Below are 24,642 nucleotides of genomic sequence, written 5' to 3'. Positions count from 1 at the left end.
GCCATGCCTCATTTCGCTCTATTTTGCTCTCCTCCACCCTGTCTTTGCATGCGCTGCAGCTGAACACGAGTTACGAGCGTCGTGTTACCATGCTGTTACCATGCCACGGCAACCTCTCATTCCCCTGATAGGTCAGCTCCTCCGTCCTGACGTCAGAGAAATGTTCAAATCTGGATCAGTCTGTATCAGATCCGTTGCAGCCCCGTTTTTAGAGATTTGGGTATGGAGGAGAGGGTTGTGTTTTCTGACACTTGGTGAGTTCCCTGGAACACCGGGGACACACATTCATGTATAAAAGACGTACAAAAGTGCATTTTGCATGATAGGTCCCCTTTAAAGGTCTCCTATTATGCAAAATGCACTTTTCGATGTCTTTTATACATAACTGTGTGTCCCCGGTGTGTAAGGAGACTCACAAAGTGTCAGACAATACAACCCTCTCTCTTTTCCTCCGTACTCAAATCTCTAAAAACGGGGGGAGGGGGGGGGAAGGGAACAACGGAGATGATCCAGATTTGCGTCCAATATGACGTAATATCGGAAATGTGGGCTGGCTTTACACCCACGGCCCTATCAGAAACATCGCTATCAGAAACAATGCGTGACGTAATATGGTCTTTGTTTACATTAGCAAGCATCGCTAACACTCAGAGCTAACCTGTACTGGAGAGAGTATGTGTAAACAAGCAGAATATAAAAAGGTACTCACCCACCTTGTGGTAAACCTGCAAGAGAAAAAGCATTTGAGCTCCATACTGTTTCAGAAATATTCCTTAATGTGGTTTTTAACATGACATGGCGTTTAATCACGGCAGCATTTAGCTGTATCTGGGTAAAATTTATATATATTTTTTTTAAAGCTAAGGACCCAGAATCAGCACTTCTCTAATGCTGCGTTCACACCGGATGCGATGCGATGTTTGGGGGCGGCGCGATTACATGTAAAGTCAATGCAGAGACGCGGATAGTCGCGAATTCGCTCCGATGGCGAGCATGAAGCGGTGGACGCGAATTCTGCGGCGCGATTGAGGCGATTGAAGGGGGCCGCGACAAACGCTCAAGTTCAATTTTCAGCGTCATATTCGCGTGACGCGATCTCGCGGTAGCCAATCAGCGGTGAGGATCTCAGCCTGCCGTCACTGACGTTCAACCAGAAAACATCAGCCGTTAGCTGTTAGCAGTTAGCACACAGAGCTCACAGCTCCTCATATCTGTTCAGAAACTGGACAAAAGTTAAACATGAACAAACCACAGACTGTCTGTGTCATGGCGAATACAGTCGCTGGTTTATTTATGTCTGTAGGCCGTTGTTATGAGTGTGGAATGAGCATATACAACGTTAGCTTAGCCTGGTCGACCCGATCTCCATTCAGAAAACAAGCATTTTAAAAGGTCTTTCGCCTGCCGTCTTGTCTGCAGACTTGTCAAAGCATTAATTCATGGTTGTTACTAACCGGTATCAGTATGTTGTTACTTCGGCATCATTTAGAAACGTGTATTACAATTAAATCACGGTAAAATATGTTCATTTTGTTGTAGTTGTAGCTCCCGAGCCAGCGCGTCTTGTTTGAATGACGCGAGTCAACACAGCTGACAGCCGCGGTGAAACTCAAGCGTTTAGAGCGATGCGATAGGAGCGATTAGAGCGAAGCGAATATTCGCATCGCCTCCGGTGTGAACGCAGCATAACAGGGCTGAAATAGAGGGGTATGAGGGATGTCTAAAATGCATGATCTGTTTGGTATTTTGAGCAAAACACGTCATAGACATGTTTTTTATATATTTGTATATATCTGAGACCCATAATATATGCCTAAAAATAGCATAATGGGAGACCTTTAAATACCAAACACATGAGAGAATGAGGAGCTGAGGCGGTGTTTCTGCAGTGCATCGGGCCAGAGTGTTAAACAGCCATCTGTCTGACGCACACTGTAATGACCAGACCTGGGCTTTGACAACTCAACCCTGCCTTCTGTCTGTACAAATAATATCAGGGGGGTGTTTAGCTTTTATCTTCAGAGAATGGTCAAGTGCTAAACACAGGACACAGGGGGAAACCTTTTAGGGCCAAAACAGCTGCTTACTGTTTCCTGAAGGGCTTTGATAGTCAATATTGATTTGAACTTCCTGTCTTCAGTGAGGGTTTTACGATGGCTTTGTTCACACTTCAGAGAAAAGTAGCCCTAATCTGGCCATTTAAAAAATAATGCAACAGCCCCACAGATCAATCCATCTGAGGAGAATACAAATGGAGCACTGAGGCTTGCAGTGTGAACCTAGCCTTTGTTTACTCGCACGTAAGAAGCCAGGTTAGTGGGAGAAATCAAATCAGAGTGCTTTTACATGCAGGTGCTGGGTAATCAGATTAAACCCGACCCCCTCCCCGAGCGTTTAACCAAGGCTTGCATATTTAAACTGTGTTTACAAGTAAGTAATGATGTTTGCTGCTGCACTCTGCCACGGGCATGCTTTCATAGTCAGATCTTTGTCATGCACACTCACTGTTGTCAAATCTGCGTGAATGTAGACAAGAGTTTTTCTCTTAATCCCTTTCCCCAGTTTTGGAAACAAGGTTTCTTTATGACATGTTATTAAACACATATAAAAGACACAGTTCCCCGAAAAATATCTCCGATTTATAATGGAAAGTAGACAGTACTCAGCTGTTCAAAGCACCTACATAAATGTATTTTACCTAACAGCAATGTTTCTTTCCAGAAATAATGAGCCATGTACTGATGATAATCCATAAAACTTGTTGTGAGCAGTTTGATATTAGAACTATTTTCTTTCTACGCTATCACCGCAGAAAGTACTGTGCATGTACTCATAGACTAGCATCCATTTTATTGGAGACAAGGGAGACATCTTTATATTCAACACTGTGCAACTCACACCAATACAAACGACAAGTGTAAAGAAATAAAGAGCTAACAATAGTTATGTGCTTCTCCTAAGTCATTTTTATTTGAAGCTACTGTAAATGTGTTCTCCCTCTGGCCCACTTAGGCATTTTACTGACAGTGTGGAGCGTTTGTGGTTTCCCTGCTCAACAGTCATGCAAATTAGATCTTACTTCTCTTTGGAGACTGCTGTAAAGATACATTAAAGCACGGGTGGGGAACCTTTTTCCTCTCAAGGGCCATTTCAATTTTTTCAACATCCTCCGAGAGCCGTACAAATGATTGACCTCTGCTTAAAAAAAGTAAAATCACAGCCCATTCATTTGGCCTTTCTTTCATTCTGTGCAAAGAAAGAGAACCTCTTAATCCAGATATCTTACCATGACTCGCGCATGCACGTGCACGGTGTGGCATGACCACCAAAACAGAAAGATATGGACACAAGATGTGTGCAAATGTATTTAGTTTCCTATCCATGTGGACATGATTTAAGTGGGGGGGGACCTAACCTCCTCTAGGGGGGTCCGGGGGCATGCCCCCTCGGAAGATATTTTTTTAAATGTTGAAGTTAAAAGCATCAATCTGGTGCACTTTGAGAGCAACATTAGGAGATCTATGGATACATCTCTCAACACCCATATGAAACAGAACTGTAAACAGATTTTCTTTTTCTTTATGGATATTTTACAAATCACTCCCCTTTTAAACTGTATTCTTGTTTATTAATAACAACTTTTTTTACTGTCATATAGTATTTTATACCAGTTTACTTTATTCTCTTAGTTTTTTATAACTATAATGATCATATAAAGATGTGCCTTTACCTCACTGGTTGTAGAAAAAGCTTCTTATATTCGTTAGCATAGCTAGCTAACCAGATGCTAATAACAACAAAGTTCTTGACTGTATGATCAGTATGTCAGATGAACAGATCGCCACTGGGCTTTCAACTAAAGACACAGCCACGCAACAACTGCGGCATGTGTACGGCTCCTTATGGGTACAGCAATTTTAAATGAAGTGGCGGAGCGACGTTCTGGTGCTCTCCGTCAGAACTACACCCCTGTCAGACGAGACATATACCACGTGATGACACGTTAGGCTCGTGTTGTGTTCAAGGACCCTGACCTTGGCCAGGAAAAACAGGCATTCGCTTGTTTAATTCTTTTGCGGTCTAGATTTCTTTTTTTCTTTTTTGCGTGTGTTTATAAATTACCTCGAGGGCCGTACCAAATGGTCTCGCGGTCCGTATACGGCCCGGAGGCCGGAGGTTCCCCACCCCTGCATTAAAGCATAGATTCAGATGTATCCCAGTCCATTTAAGTACAATGCACACTTGCAATAAGATATGACAGTTGCTGAATTCATTCCTACTTTCCATACTGACCATAAAACAATCCTGGCTGGTGCATCAATATTTGTGTCTATGTACATTTGGCATAAGAGTTCTCTAGGAATGCAAACCTGTTCTTTTCCATTTCATCCTTATGCATTGATTCATTATCTTGTCTTAAGGTAAGACAAGAGAACAGACTGGACCTTATTTGTCCATAAGTCAGGATCTGCAGCAGACAGATGATCCACTTAATGACTTTGGTTGCCACGGTAATGTTACTGTAATGACTCTGACCTCTCTGGAGTCCCGTCCTGCTCCTGACCTTTTCGTGGCCACTTACTGACAAAAAACACAAGCGGTAAATAAATAATGAGGTTTTGTTTGGAAGTGGTTTGTGCCACAAAGTTCTGTGATTGAGAAGTGAATTAGAGGTGCGCAGAGTGTCGTGTCAGCATTTCATTCACAGGTATAGGGCATCTATCAACACTGGCTTTAATCAATAGCTAGAAGATGCTGTGTTTAAAAAAAAAAATACTTTTCATTCTCATGGCAGTGTGGTCTCATTTGTGGAGCTGAAACTTGTTTTCGACACATTACCAGTTATTCACTTTCAATGCCAATATAATTCTGCAATACACAAATAATCATACATAATACAGACACTTTCTTTTGCAATTGTAATGTGCAATAATTACTTGCTATATTAAAAAAACTAAAATGTTTATAATGTCCAAACAGTTTTATAAATTGTTCTAATGCCTCAACACCTTAATATGTTACTTATGTCACTCTTTAAATAGCTGCTACTTATTTTTATCCATTATCCTTTATTTTTATTCTACTACTAATGTGTGCTTTTCTTCTCTATATTTAATAAGTTAGCTTGGTCATTATAATTGCATGCCTTTTCTTTACCTGCTATGCCACTTTTGCTGTCACACTGTACATTTCCCCGCTGCCGGACGAAGAAAGGATTTCTGATTCAGTTTTTTTTTCTTATACCTGTTTTTCTCCTTTTTTCTGCAGGTATGCATTGTGCAAAAGAGGGACACGGAGAAGATGTACGCCATGAAGTACATGAACAAACAGCAGTGCGTGGAGAGAGATGAGGTCCGAAACGTCTTTAGAGAGCTTGAGATCCTACAGGAAATTGAACATATTTTTTTAGTAAATCTCTGGTGACTATCCCATGTTTTTACACTTTCAATGTGGTCTGCACTGCCTGTGTCGGTCGCCTGCTTTGTCTGTCTATGTATTTTGTATATCTGCCCTCCCAATAGACAAGTGCATGCTCACTCTTAAATCCCTCAAATAGATGTTCTCTTTTCGTGAATATTGAAAGAAAGTGCTGTTGGTTTCCTAAATGCCTAAAGCAAAGAAAACCAACAGCTATTCATTTAAGAAACAATTTACACAGCAGAGATATTTTGGAATATTCATTTTGACTCAGAGCCCATGAAGCACACATTTGATAATTACTGTGGTTTATAATGACCTTACTCTTCCCTTGAGTCTGATATGTGGGTGAATGGAGGCTGCTTTCATTATTCAACGCTCATCTCCGTGCGGGACACATTTCTAAATGTAATTGGGGACCTGGCACGGCATTCACGGCATATTACACAAAGCACTTTACCTCCTCTGTAATTGGTAGAATGATATTGCACGTGCCTATCTTCTCTGAGCAATTGTTGGCAGAATATGTTGATATTCACGCATCGCATGATGGATTGTGTAGAGACTGAGCAGATGAACCAAGACAAAGTCGAGCTCATTCCCTCATCAAGTTGTGAATGATTTAGGTTTAATGTTCGGAATATGTTTGGCTACTAGAGAAGCCACTCTACGAGAACAAGCTGTGGGCATTTAATGAGCGTACAGTAGTAGGCCTGTGTATTTTTTATAGTAGCCTATCATTCCCTGCAGGAGTGTATGGCTGCCAAAGCCTTCTGTGTTCTAGTTGTCCATGTGTTGCTTCACTCTCTCCCTCATACTTTGCATCCAGCACTATCTCAAATGGCCATTACTGACAAAGAGGCTAAACTGTATAATTGCTGCGACGTGGGAAGAAAAAGTTTCACACTTCACACCTCCTCTCTGTTTCTAAGTCAGCTTCACGGAGATGCTCCACAAAGGCCCATCTATCTTGTTGGGAAGTTGTAACTCGACAAAATGTCTTAGTTACTGTAGATCAGGGGTCGGCAACCCCTGACCGTAACCAGTGGCACACTAGGAATAAGTGTGCAAAATATTTAAATTGTATTTTTGGATCCTGAACGAGACCGCCGGCAGAGCGCGTCTCCCCCTGCAGAAGGAAGCCATGCACGCAACGCAGCGCAGAAGGATAACTTCTATGCCCCGCTCTCTTTAACTCCAGTCGACTTTCTGCTGCTTTCCTCCATGGTGAAACGATCAGGGGTGTAGCGCACTTCACACATTGCAGTAGGCCTACCCATAAGGAGCTGTACATGCCGCAGCTTTTGCGTGGCTGTGTCTTTAGTTGAAAACCCAGTGGCGATCTGCTCATCTGTCATCGAAAATAATATGCTACACAGGGGCGGACTGGCCAACTGTGTGTTCTGGAGAATCACAGTACGTCCGGCCGTCAGCGAACCGAGCCGGTCGACTACCGGGCTCGGTTCGCTGATGGCCGGCACCTTTATTTATTTAACTGTGTTTAAACTGCATCATGTAAATTCCGAGCTTGTGTGATTATATTTGATCCCTCTTGAAAAGCATAGGGAAGCTGTCAAACCTGCAACAAATAAAGCATCTTAGTAAGAGTTGCAGAGCAAAGGCACATCCTCAACAGGCTGTTGTACCTTCCATCAGGTTGTTGTCCATCAGAGAAATGGGACGTCTAAACAGCTGTGCGTCTGAATGCAGCTACTATATGAATCTGTCTAAGCAGCGCACAGGCCATGAGCTTGAGCAGCTGTGTTGGTGTCTGTAAGAGAATAACCTGGACCCATGCAAGAGAGAGAATCCCCTTTTTGGTACCCTAATTGTGCAGAAATACAGTCAGAAAGTCACTGAAAATAGAGTCTGGATCGGTTCCACCGTCCTCATCAAGTAAATGGATTCATACAGGACCAATCCAAAGATCATCCTCTGAGACAAAAGTGTTGAGCTTTCTCTGTGCATAGCAGTGATTAATTGAAGGAAAGTTGTGCTTTTCCTTCTTGAGATAGAGAGAGGAGGACACATTGAGCAGAAAAGGAAATCAATTTATATCTGGAGTCTAAGGTATGTTTGATATTTCTGCCCCAGTTTACGCCTTGTGAGCATCTGTGCGTGACAGCATTGTTATGTGTTGCACCTGTATGCATCACATAAAGTGTCTGCTTCATTTAGCTGCTGCTGGATACAGCAGGTAATGAGATGGGGCTGATGGGAACATAGCTGCTTCATATTCCCCTCGTCTCCCTCACTGTATAACAACTAGGAACCTAATTGGTCCGTCACGTGTGTATGTTGTTTAACTAATTCCCTGGAGATCAGACAGTTGCCAGCATCTACTATAGGCTTGTCAAACAGAGGGTTAAGATTCCTGTCAGTTTGCAATTGGGCACTCAGTTCAATATTAATGGACGTGCGATAGACCAGCTGGGGTTTTTGGGAACTGCCTGTTCTCAAAAGCGTACAATAAAAGATGCAAGTCACGAGAAACGCCAGCTTTGATACAGCTTCATGGGAGTGTTTTTTATTGATACGGTGCCAGGAGGGAGCCAAAGAGACACTCAGCCACTCAGAGAGAATGCGGGAAAACACACCAAACAGCTGTCAGAGGAAGTGATCATTCCTGCAATCACAAAGAGGTGCGGGGGGGGGGGGGCATAAAGTACAGAGGAGGGAAGATAAAAAAGCATTTGGCATTGATCTGTTTGGTCGACTAAGAGGATTTGTGAGGTTTTCCTCCAGCTCTTACCTCCACACAAAGACACAGTTTATGCCTGGAAACATCCTGAATTCCGCTGTGCTTTTGAACAGCTCCGTCCATAGCTTCAGAGAAAATTCATTAGGAAGCAACCTTGTGAAAGCTTACACCGAATCGCATCAGCTGCGTAAAGGCTGCCTAAAGCTGGGCGGATGTCAAGTTTGCAGCCCACAATAATTGCTGCGACCATTCCCTCGCTGCAGAGATATGATGTGTAGGAGTGGAGGGTACACTGAATGGATTACCTCGGAGGGGGACAAATGAACTATCATCTACCGCTCACACCAAATCCACACAAATCCTTGGAAGATGCTGACTTCTTCTTTCCCTTGCTTTTGTTTGAAGCCTCAGAGTGCAGGGGTCATCTCTCCCCACGTAGAGAGCCAGACTAACCAGCATCAGGCGTAGCAACACATTTGATCCCCTTGTTTACGGAGTATAGTACATCATTATAAAGGCAAGGCTCGCCTTAAGCGCTACTTCACAACAGATCAGTCAAACAAGCATTCACGCTCTCCTTTAGTGACTCATGGTGGACGGGACGCTCCCACAGAGGAACAGAGTCAGGGTCGGAGGGCTGGGGGGCTGGGGGGCTGTCATCAGAGAGGGGGGGGACTGAACACGGCCCCACGGGAGCATCTTATGGCGCGTTTCCACTACAGCGCGGAGCACGGTTTAAGAGGGCTGTGACGTCAGCGGCCCGTCTTTGATTGCGTTTCCACTTGGCCTAGTACCGGCCGGCGGGTCCTAATTCACAGTTTTTCTGGCCTCATAAAATCGCGGGTCTAGGGCCAGAGACAACGAGGCTGAGTCGGGCTGAGTATGCTAAACTAGAGAGAGCATCGCTGGCAAGGGGGCTACAACTACAACAAGATGGACATATTTGACCGTGATTTAATTGTAATACACGTTTCAAAATGATGCCGAAGTAACAACATACTGATACCGGTTAGTAAAAACCATGAATTAATGCTTTGTCAAGTCTGCAGACAGACGGCAGGTGAAAAACCTTTTAAAATGCTTGTTTTCTAAATGGAGATTGGCTAAGCTAATGCAGTATATGCTCCGACCGTCCACACTCACAACAACGGCCTATGCAGACATAAATAAACCAGCGACTGTATTCACCATGACACAGACAGTCTGTGGCTTGTGTGGCTTGTTGTTTAACTTTTGTCTAGTTTCTGAACATATATGAGGAGCTGTGAGCTCTGAGTGCTAACAGCTAACAGCTAACGGCTGTGTTGTTTTTCTGGGGTTCTCTGAAGATCACGTCACGGCTCCGCCTACACTGCGTTACTATAGATACTACCCCAGTTCCTAAACTGTAATGGAAATGCGCCATAAAGTGAGCCAGTCCTAACGAGGCCCAGCCATACCGAGCGGGGCCGAGCGAGGCCGTGTAGTGGAAACGCGCCATTAAAGGATTTGAAAGGTTTCAAGTCCATCTGAAGGATTGGTGTATGGCTTTGCTCTTACTGTCCATCACTCCGTCAAAGTCAGAGAGTGAGCTAGAGGAGTGGTGAGGATGGATGTTCTGTGTCCTGCTCAGCCTCCATTAGGAATATTGATTTCAGGCCTGCGTGGAGCAAAGCCTTAGGAGAGTGTGGAACAAATGAGCCTCTTCAACCTACAGTCAGCATTTATAGCAAGCCCTGTTTAGGGGCATGGCCTCACATCACCCTCATAGAAGGCCAAATATCGTTTCCAAAAGCACAGGAGTGTTCTCCTCTAATCAGTGGTGTTAAGTAACTAAGTACATTTACTCAAGTACTGTTCTTTAGTACAATTCTGAGGTACTGAGTATTTCCATTTTATGCCACTTTGTACTTCTACTCCACTACAATTCAGAGGTAAATCTTTGACTCCACTACATGTATTTAATACCTTTAGTTACTTTACAGATGTGGATGAATGATGTGAAATATAATCAAGTGTTAAATCAGACTTTAGTTCCACCTGGAGTAAATTCACAAGCTACCCTGCAGTATACAAAGTCATTCAAACTAGCTGCACCTTTACCAGCTTTGAGAACACTTTCATGATCAATCATTATAAAACATATCATATATATTATTCTGAAATGGACCAATCTGCACAATGACTACTTTTACTTTTGGCACTTTAAGTATATGTTGATGCTAATACTTTTCTACTTTTACTTGAGTAACCAGGAATGCAGGACTTTTTACTTGTAACAGAGTATTCCTACACTCTGGTACTTCTACTTAAGTAAAAGATCTGAGTACTTCCTCCACCTCGGCCTCTCATATATCATTGTGCATCAACAGATTGTTTTGCCCTGGATTTGCAGCCTTGAAATGGCTTCTTTTAAAGCAGAACTTTTTGTAGGACATGGCTCTGAAAGTGCACCTTGTGAAAGCAGGCCAGTGGGGGTGTCGTGTCTTCAGGCATTTGTTGAAGGGCGCCGAGGGGAGGGGCAGCGTTCACTCACACTATTGTTGCCGGATCCCAAAGGTGCATGCGAGCGTGTTGTGACTGAGTCACGCAGCCACTTCCTGCCGGCCCATCTCTATCATCAACTTTATCTAGGCCATTGAAAACTTTTCAGAGCGGCTCCAGCCAACAGAATCACAAGCTCTTGTTTCTCTGTTGCCTTTTCCTCAAAACCCTTTCCCTGTTCCGCCTCCCCTCCCTACCTCCCTGTGCTCATTTGTCATTGTGGCCTGATTATTTCAGCCTGTACCTTGTACTCCTTCCAGCCGGCTAACCTTCTTCCCTTACTGTAGTCTCGTCTCTGTCGCAGCCTGTCCTGTCCTGGCCTCAGCCACATGGCCCCCCCCCCCCCCACACCCCCAACCCCACCCCCCCCCCCCCCCCACCCCCCCCCCCAGGCCTCAGATTACTGCCAGGCATTCATTCATAATCAAGGGTTTGACCCACACGTCTCTGTGCCTATTGTAATAAACTGTGCTAATTGTTCAGTATGAGGAGCAGAATAGGGCATTTCAAATGACTTTAGGGGGAACACTTTATGTTCACAAAGTGCAGTGTCCTACTCTGTGGTCCTGTTGTATTTCTCTTATCATCTTAAAAGCTCTGATAATCACAATCAGTGTCTAGTTTATTGCCAGGTACGTTTACACATACAGGCAAATTGCTTTGGTGTATGGTGGGGCACAATATAAGGAAATACTTAAGAGAAGGTCAAAAATATAATGACTATAAAAAGAAAATATTTGTAAAAAAAAAAAAAAAAAAGACAAGTATTTACACCAAATATAAATATACAAAATAAACAAAAAAACTAAACGTAGTACAATGAATATATGACAATATATGACAGACTGTTGTATTTTATATTTTACAGTGGAGGGCTGTGCAGATTTGAAGAGAGGTAGGGATATATAGAAATCCACCATATGCTACCTTTCCTGCACTGAAACTTGAAACTTGAAAGTTAGCATCTGGCTGCTGAACATTTAGCAACTATAAAGCCGGATATTGCCCCAAGGAGCTGGTGGAAATACACATGAAACTGAAAAGAGAGTAAATATTGGACTTCTTCCTCAAGTCTTCTTCTTTCATCGTAGAGCGAAACTAGAAAGCAAGCAAATAGAATGGTGTTTGGCTTTTTCAAGATCTCCTCCTGCTCAAGAGATTCACAGCTCCATGCTGCATCAAAGAAGCATTGCAGAAGACTCAGATGGTTGCTGGAAATCCCATTCGCCCTTCACCTATGTCATCACAAATGTTACCATCCCCTTGAAGTAAGCATGTCCTTGATTACCAGCGTCTGAAATGGGTTTTCCTTTCCCCGTTGGGCAAGACGTGGAGCCTTGCTATCTGAGAAAAGATACACAGTTTCTCCTTCGTATTAAAAGAAGCCAGTGGCATCTGATAAGAGTTTTTCCTGGACTAATTCTTGTCAAGGTATTCCGGGCAAATCCATCTGCAAGGAGACCCAAGGGTAGACCCTGAGCGTACAGAATGTACATCTTATCTGGCCTAACACCTTGGGATCCCCTAGGAACCTGCTGGAGGAAGTGGGAAGCCTTGAGTACTTTGCTTAAGGTCGGAACATGTTGGAAACTTCCTGGAACAGTAGGGTTAGAGTTCGTCAAAAGACAAAAGATTGACAGGTCAACGAGAGATGAGACGTAATGACTCATAGGGGGTTAAGGGCAAACACTATCTCTCTTAAAGGCAATCATGGTGTTCAATTGAGTGAAATTCCATACTATCACACATGTGGCCATTTCCTTTTTTTTCAAAGTGGACGTGCTTGTCCGATTTTTTTCTTTTGAATAGTTGTGTGAAGCATACTGACCCCTATATTGTGGAACCCTTTTGACCAAGACCTAAATAAGGGCCAGAAATTAGGGGTGGATAGATGTCTGAATATATGTCTGTGTCGTTCAACTAAAGCTGCATTCACATGATACATCATTTCCTCTTTGCTCACTTTGAGGTTGGGCCTGTAGAAAAACAGCTACTGAGGTTTTGTTTGTCTTTACATTGGGGAGAATTTGGATCAAAGAGTTCTCTAAAAAAGAGATCAAATCGTTTGTGTTTCCTTCCTCTCGCATCCTTTGTGAAGGTCTTTAAGGTGACAAGTCTTGTCAGCCCAAGAGATGTTTTTATGCTCCAGTTGTCGGCCAATATCTGACATCTCCTTGTCACCTCAGCGAAAAGTGTGGAAGCAAATGACAGCCAGCCAGAGCTGCTGCTGCTTTCTCTTAGGAGTGTAGATATTTGCGCAGGGGATTGGAAAGACTGTTTTGCAGAACACCGAGATAGCGCCTGCCGCCTCACACAACAATGATCTGTCAACTGGATGCAGGGAATCAGACCGTGACAATTAGGTGATAAAAAGGTGACAGTGAAGAACCCCTGCCAAGTGCAACAACATCCTGCGGCCGGCCATCTGCTGAGGCCGTGTTTTAATGCTGAGGCTGATCTCTGAGGGGTCAGGGCGGGTCGCTGCACTGTGTCTGATGTAGGTGTCTCTGCTGTCATTTTCTATTGAGTGCATGCTACATGCTACAGTGGTGTCAGGTTGTCTGAGGAAAAGGAAAAGTGTGAGGTAGAATAAACACACTTGATGGTAATACAAAGCTTTGTGTGTTATATTTGTGTACACTGAGTCAATAGAGTGTACTTTCCGCCCATTATCTATTCCATCACAGGAAAGTCGAAGGCCTTTCATCAATTAATCTACGCTTTGTTTTTGGAGGAGAAAAAGTCCCAACAGTACTGCAAATGGGTTTTTCCACCAGTCTGTGGAAGAGATTGATTGATTTCGCTCTGCAGCAAACACGGGCCCCATTTCTCACTTATAGAGAGGTAGGAAATTACACCTGAATAGGACCAATGAGAATGTACAGGCCAAGCCTGAGGAAACAGAGGGAACCTGCAGCTATAAAAAGAACTCATATCGGCAAAGTATCAGAGCTTTTAATGGGAAAATAAAGAATTGGCTCGATAGCAGACCCCATTAAACAGAGTTTGATAGACGAAACCACAGAGGCTCCATTTGTTTTTCCTCCTCCTCTGCAAATTGACAAGGGGGGCCTATTAAGATATTATTCTGCTTTTTCTTAGAGGATAAATCTGATTTCGATGCACAAAACAGTTTGTTCACCCATGTGGCTTAATGTTTTGTTTAAAGTCTGGGGCAGAAATGGTGGAGTGGAGTGCTACAAATCCCCAGCCAGATCACTGAGAGGCTGTGTTTTAATTTGATGTGCATGATTAGTAAGCCTGACTGACAAAAATTGTCTAGCAGACCACGAGCAGCCTTCAATTAAGTCACATCATGCAAAGATGGGTGGTTTCAAGCTTTAATTCGACAACCAATCCCTCTCTTTTTGCATTTCCTCCACAGTAGTGGCATGTTATTAGGATAATGATGTGTGTTCTGTTGCTGTCCAGCGTGCTCAGAGCCTGCCAGAAAGCACACATTCACACAGAAACCAACTGAAGCATGCATTGACGTATATAAATATGCATTATGCATAAAGGTTGCTTATTCAAAGGTATTTATTTTGGTGCAAGACAGAGATGGATGTATGAATATAGCATGTTTCCCGGTGGTTGCTCATACAGATGTGTAGGTTTCATTCAACATGCATGTGTGTCTGCAGATGTGTAACCTTTGCTCATGTTATCTACTTTGTGCACTGCTTGCGAGAGCACACACACCCTATACTGTTTGTGCTCGGCCTTTGCTTGTATTGCATGTGTATTCTAAGACATTGGACATAGAGTGAGCACTGTCCTCCCCTCTTCTCCCAGGTACTCGTTTCAGGATGAGGAGGACATGTTCATGGTGGTTGACCTCCTGCTGGGAGGAGATCTGCGCTACCACCTGCAGCAGAACGTCCAGTTCAGTGAGGATGCTGTGAAGCTCTACCTCTGTGAGATGACGCTGGCTCTGGACTACTTGCAGAACCAGCACATCATCCACAGGTACAATTCATCTCTTTTAGTTATGTGAAGTTAACAAGGAACACGTCTGGTCTGATAATGCATTATAATCACTGTGATACTGCATTATCATTTGATTATAATGATACCGTTATTTATATAGCACCTTTCTTGCAAGATACAGCCCAGAGTGCTTTACAGAGTAAGATAAGATACATACAAACAAAAACAAAGAACTTATTAAAACAAAACAGAAAGAGTTAGATCACAGAACAGTGAACAGTGATACCACTCAAAATAATCAAAAGTTAGAAGGCAAATAAAAAATGTACTTTTAAAAACTCCCAGGAATATTGCTGCACTAAGATCCAATTATTATAAATGACTCTAAGTGGTCTTCTGGTGTTTGCTTCAAGAAGAGTGAAAGAGTACAAATAAAAACTATCCAAGAACAGCACAATATATTTACTGCGTTTAAAAAAAAGCCCTGATGAGAGCTGTGAAACTCAACCAAAACTGTTTCTGGCACAAATCTAAAAAACAACCAGAAATGTCCTAAGGCACTACTCAGAGCTGAGGGAAACTGTAGAGTGAGGTAATGATCTTCAATTAATACAGCCTTCATTTGTAGCTTAAATCGCACATTTGCAACAGCTGTGACCACACAGACATTATAGCATCTACACAAACAAAAACCTGACCTTCAGGAGGAAATAGGTAGCTGTCAAAGGGTGGGTATTTTTTAAAGGTGCCATATTCAGCTTTTTGGGGTTTCCCTCTCCTGTAGTGTGTTATATGGGTATGGGTACATGTAGTGCAGCTAACCAATCAGAGCAGACTGGGCTCTGGTTTCAGACAGAGGGTGAAAAGAGGTGCTGCAGCACAGGCAGTATGAGAAAAAGAAAGAGCTTTTTGAACATTAAAGCATGGAGACATGTCCCAGTAGAGGCAATAGCCACTTTCACACCAAGTACTTTGCCGTACTTAGTTCCCAGCACTTAGTTCCCAGCACTTAGTTCCCAGCACTTAGTTCCCCCATGGAACTAAAGAGCAGATCGCGTTCACACCTGAATAAGTCCCTGAGGGAAGATTACGCAAATGAAGCCGCTGAAGTCACTTCTTCCTCTTCTGCTTTGGGTTTACTGGCAGGCCGCAAACAACTTCACGGTGTATACTGCCACCCGAAGTCCCCGGCCGGAAGTCCCCGGAGTTGGGGACTGGCTTCAGTAGAAGCTGCTGGGACTCCCAGCAGCTTCTACTGAAGCCTTCCGAGTAAATCGCCAGAACACCGACACCTCCTCATCTCCACCGCTCCTATGTTTTCTTTTGTGTTGCCATAAGTTATTCTCTCTCCGTTGGTGCGCGGGGCTAATGCTAATGCTAATAATGCTAATGCCAGCAAATACAATGGCGGCTTCACAAAACTTTTCAGAGTTTTACGGGGCGTGGTTTGCAATTCGCCCAGCCAATAGAAATTGGAACTTTTTTCACCCCTTTTCAGTCCCTGCTCTGTAGCAGGGACTGAAAAGGGGGGAAACGTTCTCATGAACTAAGTTCTCTTTTTGGTGTGAAAGCGCCTAATGAGTACTAATATGAACCTGAAAATGAGAAGAATAGGGCCTCTTTAAAGACATACAGAAAGAGTTGTTACAGCTTTAAATTAACCAGGAATATCTATATAATAGACAACAAGTGATGTTAGCATGATTTATTTTTAAGTTTTACCAAATAAAAATGCCTAAAACATTATATAAATGTCCAATGTTGGACTAGATGTTTTTTTTCTGGGTTTGATTCAGTCTTCAAAAAAACAACTGAGAGAGAGCCAGACACATCGACTTCACAAATACACCCATTAAAGTGTTTTTCATCCACAATACTTCCAGCTCTTTCCACATGCACCCTAAGCACCAGTGTCAGGCCATTACATCATTATATTTTGTTTCATCTAACATACTTTTCACCAGTTTCACTTCAGAGCATTAGCCTATTTTCTGCATTGAAGGACCCTAAAGAATACCTCAAGGTTGTGTCTAAGAGCTTTTTCTCTTTGTGCTCTGTCCTCCAGCTTGAAGCATCATTATTGGTGATTTATGAATGTAATGATTTACTCTTCAGGCTGGAACACAAAACACATGCTTTACATCCTGATGTGTGCTAGTGCATGATCTCAATCCCAGAGGCAGCGCTGCATTTTCCTTTGTGTAAGCACTTAGTGTATCAGAAACACAAAGTCACAGTGTCGTTATACCAAGCAGTGTATACTATGCAGTTCTGTAGGCTCTAAACATGACTAAAGTGTCTCAGTAGACATATATTTATATATTTGCACCCACCTTTATCATATCCTGTAGCTGCTTCCACTTTGACCTCACCAGTTAAGAACACGTCCTCTCGGATGACAGAACATTATTCTTCCAGAGAAGTGCATGATGCCCTACAGCTCCCCTCTACATGTTCTTTAGTTTTCCCTATTTTTAACCTACCGTTGTATCCCTGAGATTCAAGAGATTCAAAGGCTTTATTGTCATAATATAAGACGTAAGAAAAACAATAAAACTAATAAAATAAACAATAGGAAATGGTCCAAGAAGACACGGAGTAGAATAAAATAGTGCAAGATGATGTTGCAAGACCAGTGTGCAGGTAATGCACATATATACTATTTACATGTAAAAAGACAATTCAATGGGGTAAATGTAGAGGATGTTGTTACCAAGTAGGATTCTATATACATTTAAATAGAATCATATATAGAAAGTCAAATTAAATACTGTACAGTGAAATAAAATGCTGTTAATTGTAGTAGTAATAAATAAATAAATGTTGATATGGAGAAGAATATAAATAAGAATGTGTTTGTTTTCCCGTGTCTAAATATCCAAAATGTGTTTTTAAGAGTGCAACATAATGGAAAATAAAAGAAGAAAAAGTATAAGCATTATGCATCAAACATCTGGAGGCTTCTTTCAGTGAGTCTTGGTGTGGGCTGCATGGAGACCCTTATTCAGGCATTTGGGTCTCCCTGTTTTTATTTAGTGTTACTTTCCATTTACAAAGATAGCCCTAATGTTTGTTCTGGTAATTGATATCATCCATCATCCTAAAGAAGGGGGGGACTTACTCTCCGCAGCCTTTTGTCCAGATATGCTGAGCGTTGCAGTCTGTGTGTGTGTGCAGTCCAGTAAGTGAAGGAGACGGATCCCTGCAGACTGCAGATTTACTGCCACAGATGGCTGAGACAACAGTTTGAACCTTGTTCAAAACCTCATCCTGATTACATGTGTGTGTGTGTGTGTGTGTGTGTGTGTGTGTGTGTGTGTGTGTGTGTGTGTGTGTGTGTGTGTGTGTGTGTGTGTGTGTGTGTGTGTGTGTGTGTGTGTGTGTGTGTGGTGTGTGTGTGTGTGTGTGTGTGTGTGTGTGTGTGTGTGTGTGTGTGTGTGTGTGTGTGTGTGTGTGTGTGTATGCTCACGCGTGCGTCATTCCTTCTGTTTCTTATTTAAATACTCTTTTAGCACAGTAACAATACAGAGATTAATGATGAAGCACTCAGCCTGCAAATGTGTTCATCAAGTGTTTTAGAGAATTAAAATAAATTGAGAAAATAACAAATTGAAATTCATGAAGCATAGCCTAATGGTAAAGAATAGTCTATTTGGGAAAATACACTTGTTTTTTTTTATTAATGATGCTGAATGTGAGCCCCAGTCCGTTGCTGTATACGGTCCTGTCTCTATCTTCCTTCCCTGTCTCTCTCATGGACTATCCAATGAAGCCAAATCAATTCAACCCAATTAAATAAAGCTGGAGCCAGAACACAATTAGCATAACTTGAAGAACCCGTTGGTAAAGGCTAGCCAGGCAACATCCAAAGGTAGAGAAATACCCCCAACCCCACATCTCGCTAATGAAATAACAAATTGGCAAAATGTACTTGTGTAAATAGGTTAACAGATAAATGTCAGTCTACCATGTGACCTAATGTCCAGTGAAGCGCCTGTTTGGCTGAATAAACAACACAGATCTGGATGGAAAATAGAAACTGAATTAAAAGCAGAATTCCACCAGGCTTCATAAACACTGTATAAAAATACAAATGTTTATGTATTTTGATTTGCAAATGTGTGATGTGTGTACCTGCATGCCTTACTATACTATAATACTATACAGCTTCACATATCATATCAACATCCTCATGCATTATGCAGTGCTTGTGTAACATCCAAGCGAATGTGAGCTCATTTCAAAGAATCTGACACTTTCCCACATTTCACAACACCAGAGGAAGTCATTGTCTTTTTTTTTTCCTAGTCTAGTTGGCAAAGACGTCAGACATCAGTTCTGCTTATAGTTAAAGGCAACAGACGCTGTTTATCTGTGCTTTTTATTCCAAGATTAGTTTCACCCTCTCCTTGACATCAGCTGTTAGCCTTTGACACAATTATGTCTGATCTCAGAGCCATAATCCAATCCCTCCGTATCCATAGCCGGCCCCAGCTCTACAATTTTGTTCCACCCCGTAAGTTTTAGACAGGAGAATACTATACAATTATTTTGTTGCACCAACTGAATGAAGAAGGGTCTCTGGTCTCCTAGCAACAGTCGGCTGCCACCATGTCCAAGGAGGTACATTTGGTCCTATGAGAAAACGAGAAGTAAAACTGTAGAGTCCCTTTTTCCTTTTTTCTCTCCTCTTCGCTCTTCTGTTTCCATTCTGTCTTCATCATACACTCAACACGTTTAAACAGTTTGTTCCTGTGTACAGCATAGCAAATCACTTCCATGTCGTTTCATGTTGGATTGGTGTTTCTGTGCTCGCTGCGAAATGAATAAAACGTTAAGTGAATTTTTGAACATCAAACAAAATGCATGCTGCTGAATCTGGCACTCGTATCAGAATCCCTCCTGTGAACATGTAAGTATTTCCCTCCAGCCTTATACTGCTGGATCAGACACACACACCCCCCCCCCCCCCCCCCTCTCCACCACAGCCCTCCAACAATTCTGGCAGATGATTTTAGCATCAGTTTAGCGTTGCATTGGCACAGAGCGTCCTATGGGAAGTGTACATGCTCTCTGCGGACCGTGTATTCTCCACACAAGCATGACGTGCAGCATAATTAAATAAGCCCTGCATGCTCCGTTAATTGCCCGCGGAGGGCTTGTAGGGATTGGGAAATGATGTGATATGTGTGTGTGTGTATGTGTTAGGGTGTGTGTGTGCCTGGATGTGTCCCTCGGTTGCATAGAGGTGCCCAGTGTAAAAGGCATGTGCTGACTCTCCTGCAGGATCCTCCCGGGGCAGAGGGTTCCGTTCTCCTGCGCACTATTTGAAATGCAGGAAATTAAAGTGATCTCCCTCTCACACACTTAAACACACACACACACACACACACACACACACATTCACAACATGTTGCACCAACATGTACAGAATTCACGCATTCATCAGCCTTCAAACACCTCCTACAGACTTTCACATCCACACATACTGTACACATCTAATCTCAGTCTTTCCTAGATGACAGCAAACTAAATGACTAAAAGCACTGTTATAGTATGTGTTTACATTAGAATTATACGCACACTTTGGGCTTTACATTTCTTCAAGTTATTAAGTTTGTTTTGTCAGTCTTCTGACAACTGAAATGGTGTATAAGCACTACAGAAGTGCATATTAATTTAATTAGAATAAGAGCTTCATTTGGATGGAAACCTGATTAATGTTTTTGATGACTATGACATAACATAAGAATGTTTTCGTTACTTCGTTATGTTTTTGATGTGTCTGTTATTGTCTCCTTTAGAGATGTCAAGCCAGACAATATCCTGTTGGATGAGCAAGGTAAGGATGTTAACTGTTTGCTTGTTTGTGTCTCTCAGTGCTTATGTGTGTTTCCATGTGTCTGTCTCTGTTTATATGACGTTGTCGGTGTGCAGCAGACATGGGCGAAATAACACTCAGCATTTATTTTAGGCTCCTTGTTAAGGGAGGGAAAACAAACATTCAAATATATTTATCAGAACGCATTATATAATTACTTAAAGGTCACCTATTACGCAAAATCAACTTTTTCATGTATTTTCTACATAAACATGTGGGACACATGTGTAAAGAGATTCTGAAAGTTTCAGGAGAAAAGATTCGCTCACTTTTTGTCCTGATCCATTTCTATAAAAATCTGTCTGAAAATGAGCTGATCCGATTTTGGCCACTTTATGATGTCATAACGATTTTTTGGTCCTGTGTAACCATTAGCCAATCACCAACCAAGGTAAACCCCCCCCCACCTTATCACCTGAATATCCTCCTAGAGCACCATTGAGTTATTTTTAACCAAATCTCTCTCAGAGGGGCGTGGGGAGTGGCACCTTATTTTCATCTAAAGTAACAGACAGAGAATCAGCACTTTTGAAACAGGGCTGAAACAGAGGGGATTATGGGATGCTGCAATGATCTGTTTGGTGTTTGGAGCCAAACACTTCAGAGACATGTTTTGTATGTATACGAGACCTATAATATTTGGATGAAAAAGAGTATAATAGGAGACCTTTAATAGAAAACAGCCAATCTTTACAGTGTGAATTGTCTCGCATCAACCTCTCTTTTAATAATTAAAGGAGTTCCAGAAGGTTCTGTGGTCGGTCCATTATCATTTGCAATCTTAATGAACAACATTATTTCTTAACACATACTTATTGTATCCATATTTATTTACCTTATACCAGGGCTATTCAATTGGCGCCCGCGGGCCAAATCCGGCCCCGGGGTGATATTTACTGGCCCTTTGAGTATATTGTTAAAAAGTAATCTAATTTTTTTTTTAAAGATTTTTTTTGGGGCCAGAGTGCCTTTCAGAGAGGTTATTAAAAATTAAATTAAGAGATAGAGGGGAAGACATTGCCTGAAAACTTCGGCGGGCTCGGGTTTCGAACCCACCTACTAGCTACTGTAGTAACTCCTGTCATTTATTGCATCTCTGCGTGAATGATTAGATCATTTCACCTAAATCAAATGAAATGATGTTGATGGTTAAATTAGCTTCACATGTAGTCATACTGAGTTCTGAACTTGCCATTTAGATCTATAAAGGCCTTGGGGCTATGTTGTTTGATTGAATGAAACACAATATATGCACTCCACTATGCTGTTGTAGTATTTACTGTATCTGAAGCTCTTCATACGATTGCTCATATTTCAAGCCATCTTTTTCCCGGCCCCTTGCTTTGGATCATTTTCATCAACCGGCCCCCATTCCAAACTAATTGAATAGCCCTGCCTTATACCATCTTCTAAACATCTTCAGACAGTATACAATTGTATTGCAGATGAAACCAAAATCATTTTGTTCATCTTCTATTCATACACATTTTATACCTTAAAACAACTTGATGCAGTTTACCACCGTTTTATTCCTAGTTCATCATCTTTATCATTTGTTTCATATTAGTTTATTACATCTCTTAAACAAGTTTACTCCTGATTCTTCATCACGTAATACAGGGGAAAAATCCCTTCCACTTTTTCAAATCACAAAGGACTTCATTATCTCTTACCAGTTGTTGAATTTAAACTTTTACTTGTAGAACTCTTTAGAGATGGCTGTATCTGTTCTAACACTGCTGTTAGGATGTGCTTGTGTGTAAATGGCTGTGGGCCTTATCACTATTTTCATTTCTTCTGCTGTCATCAGGTTTTCTTGTAAAAGAGATCTTCATCTCAATAAGATTTAGTAAGGTTAGATATATAGATATCCATGATTATTTTTTAGCTGTAAGTATAGAGTCATGTTTTTCTGTGAGGAGAAAATTGGAAACGACAGCCGAAAAACCTTTCAAGTGCACAGTTTACAGAGAGAAGTGAGATGTAGTCCATCTGGACAAGTAGGACACAGAAATGACCATGCAGGATAATATGTCCCAAAAGGAACAGGGTCAGAGTTCAGGGACGTGCTCTACACACAAAACCACTGGAATGTCACATTTTTCTTGTCCTTCATTTCATTTTCTTTTGACACATTACTATTTTCTATTTGTAGACATTTCTAAAAAAATACCAAAGCTTTGATGGATTTAGTTGTGAAGGACTTGTGTTTCTTTCTCTCAGGTCACGCTCACCTAACGGACTTCAACATAGCGACGATAATAAAGGACGGAGAGAGAGCCACTGCCTTAGCTGGAACCAAGCCCTACATGGGTAACATAACCATCTTTAAAACCATGTTATCATGCCTGATCGCTTCGTGCACATACACATCCATACTGAACAAGAATGGTTATGAGGTTATTGTATTTTTGACTAATGTTACATTTTGAATGGATAGGCTGATAAGAAAGAATGGTCTCTAAATGTGGGTACTGTGATTCAGGAAACTGAAGTCTGTATTTATGAGAGTTTTAGTTTAGTTCATCACTGCTGCTCGAAGGTGCTAGACGGCTGATTTCTCAGCATATTTCTACTCGCTCATCATCACTAAAGAGGCCCTTGTGTGAATTAAGTGATAAAAATTACAGCTCTTGTGTTTATTTGTGAAAAACTCAGGCAAAAATGTCCCTTGTCTTGTGAGTCGACTGCACAGCTGAGGAAAAATGTTCTTTTGACATTTTGCAAAGTAACACAAGATGCTCTCTGACTACATGTGTGTGCAGTATTTAAAAAAAGCTTCTCTGCTCCTGAAGTGTTCTCTGTTTGTGCTTTCAGCCCCAGAGATCTTCCAGTCTTTTGTTAGTGGGGGTACAGGCTATGCCTTTGATGTAGACTGGTGGTCACTAGGGGTGACAATCTTCGAAGTGCTTCGTGGATGGGTAAGACATCTTGGACAATCTGAGTTTTATAGGTTCTAGAGCTGAATTGCCTCTATTTACCCTCTCCTCTTTCCCTACATCATGTCTATTGTTGATTATTTTTGTGTTCATATTTCCTTACCAGAGGCCCTATGATATCCATGCCAGTAACTCGGTGGAGTCCCTGATGCAGCTCTTCAGTACAGTCAGTGTCCAGTACAGCGCAGCCTGGCCCAAGGACCTGGTCTCCCTGCTGAGGAAGGTGAGCGTGACGCAATGGGCTATCATCACCTTTCAGGTCTTTCTCTAAAGGAGCAGTGCCAAGATTTTAGTGGCATCTATTGGTGAAGTTGCACATTGCAACCAACTGAAAACTTCTCCGTTCATCACTCCCTTTCAAAGCGCATCAGAGAATCAACAGAGAAAACATAAAAACCCAAAGGCTCTTTCTAAAGAAGTAATAAACTTATAATAAACGTTATTTATATAACACCTTTCATCCAAGATGCAGCCCAAAGTGCTTTACAGAGCAAGACAATATACATACAAACATAACAGAGTAAGAAATCCCCAGATTTCTTGTGAAATACTTTAGGTAAAGGTACGTTAGGTACTGTTATGTAGCTCCTGGTTACTAGAAACATAGCGGTACAATACAATATTATTTTCCATTTCTGCTAATGTTTTCCCCTAAATCCTACACACTAGACCTTGATTATGTTCCCACTCAGAGGTCATCTGAAATGATATCATGAAATTAGTGCAATGGGAGAGGTTAGTGATTTTGATGTTGTTATAAAAGTCGTCATCTTTTTTAGGGACAACTGATAAGAAATAAAGAACACCCCATAAAATAGCTCTGAACATTACACATATCAGTTTCTTTTTTCATTAGTCATGATGATGTCATTTTAGTAAGAAATATTATTGTCACTATGTTACAAATTGACAGATTGACAAATTAGGCCATCTGTAGACATTAAGTTGGACTTTAGGAAATTCTGACTAGCAATTTTGTTATATTTTATTTACATGACGATAAATCATTTGTTCAAGATGAATTGATAATGAAATCTGAACATCCTGTAACATGTAAGAAGAAATACCTTTGTAAAAGAATGCCGAACCAAATGCAGTATATCCTAAATCTATGAGATTCGGGTTAAAGTAGGTATTTGTTAAAGTAGATTGACCCCTTTGCCTGGACACAGATGGTTTCCCTGGCAAGAGGAGCAGGCAGAAAGGGTAGCAAGGATACAAAGCAGATATTGGGGTACATATTGAAGGAA

The 24,642-nt window shown here is 41.8% G+C and overlaps 1 protein-coding gene across 1 annotated transcript in view; it reads left to right on the top strand.

Moving 5' to 3' along the window:
- The window catches only part of LOC117476112 (serine/threonine-protein kinase 32C-like), a 114,249-nt gene that overhangs the window by 70,102 nt on the left and 19,505 nt on the right, over window positions 1-24,642 (top strand). Inside the window, exons 3-8 of the mRNA XM_034122488.1 lie at window positions 5,269-5,420; window positions 14,438-14,611; window positions 20,377-20,414; window positions 22,677-22,766; window positions 23,271-23,374; window positions 23,499-23,615. Of these exons, the coding sequence (XP_033978379.1) occupies window positions 5,269-5,420; window positions 14,438-14,611; window positions 20,377-20,414; window positions 22,677-22,766; window positions 23,271-23,374; window positions 23,499-23,615 (675 nt within the window). The remainder of the gene's footprint in view (window positions 1-5,268; window positions 5,421-14,437; window positions 14,612-20,376; window positions 20,415-22,676; window positions 22,767-23,270; window positions 23,375-23,498; window positions 23,616-24,642) is intronic.

This window comes from Trematomus bernacchii, unplaced genomic scaffold, assembly GCF_902827165.1.
Source record: "Trematomus bernacchii unplaced genomic scaffold, fTreBer1.1, whole genome shotgun sequence".
Taxonomy (NCBI): domain Eukaryota; kingdom Metazoa; phylum Chordata; class Actinopteri; order Perciformes; family Nototheniidae; genus Trematomus; species Trematomus bernacchii.
The sequence above is the reverse complement of the archived record's forward strand: the minus strand, read 5'-3'. Positions and strand labels throughout refer to the sequence as shown.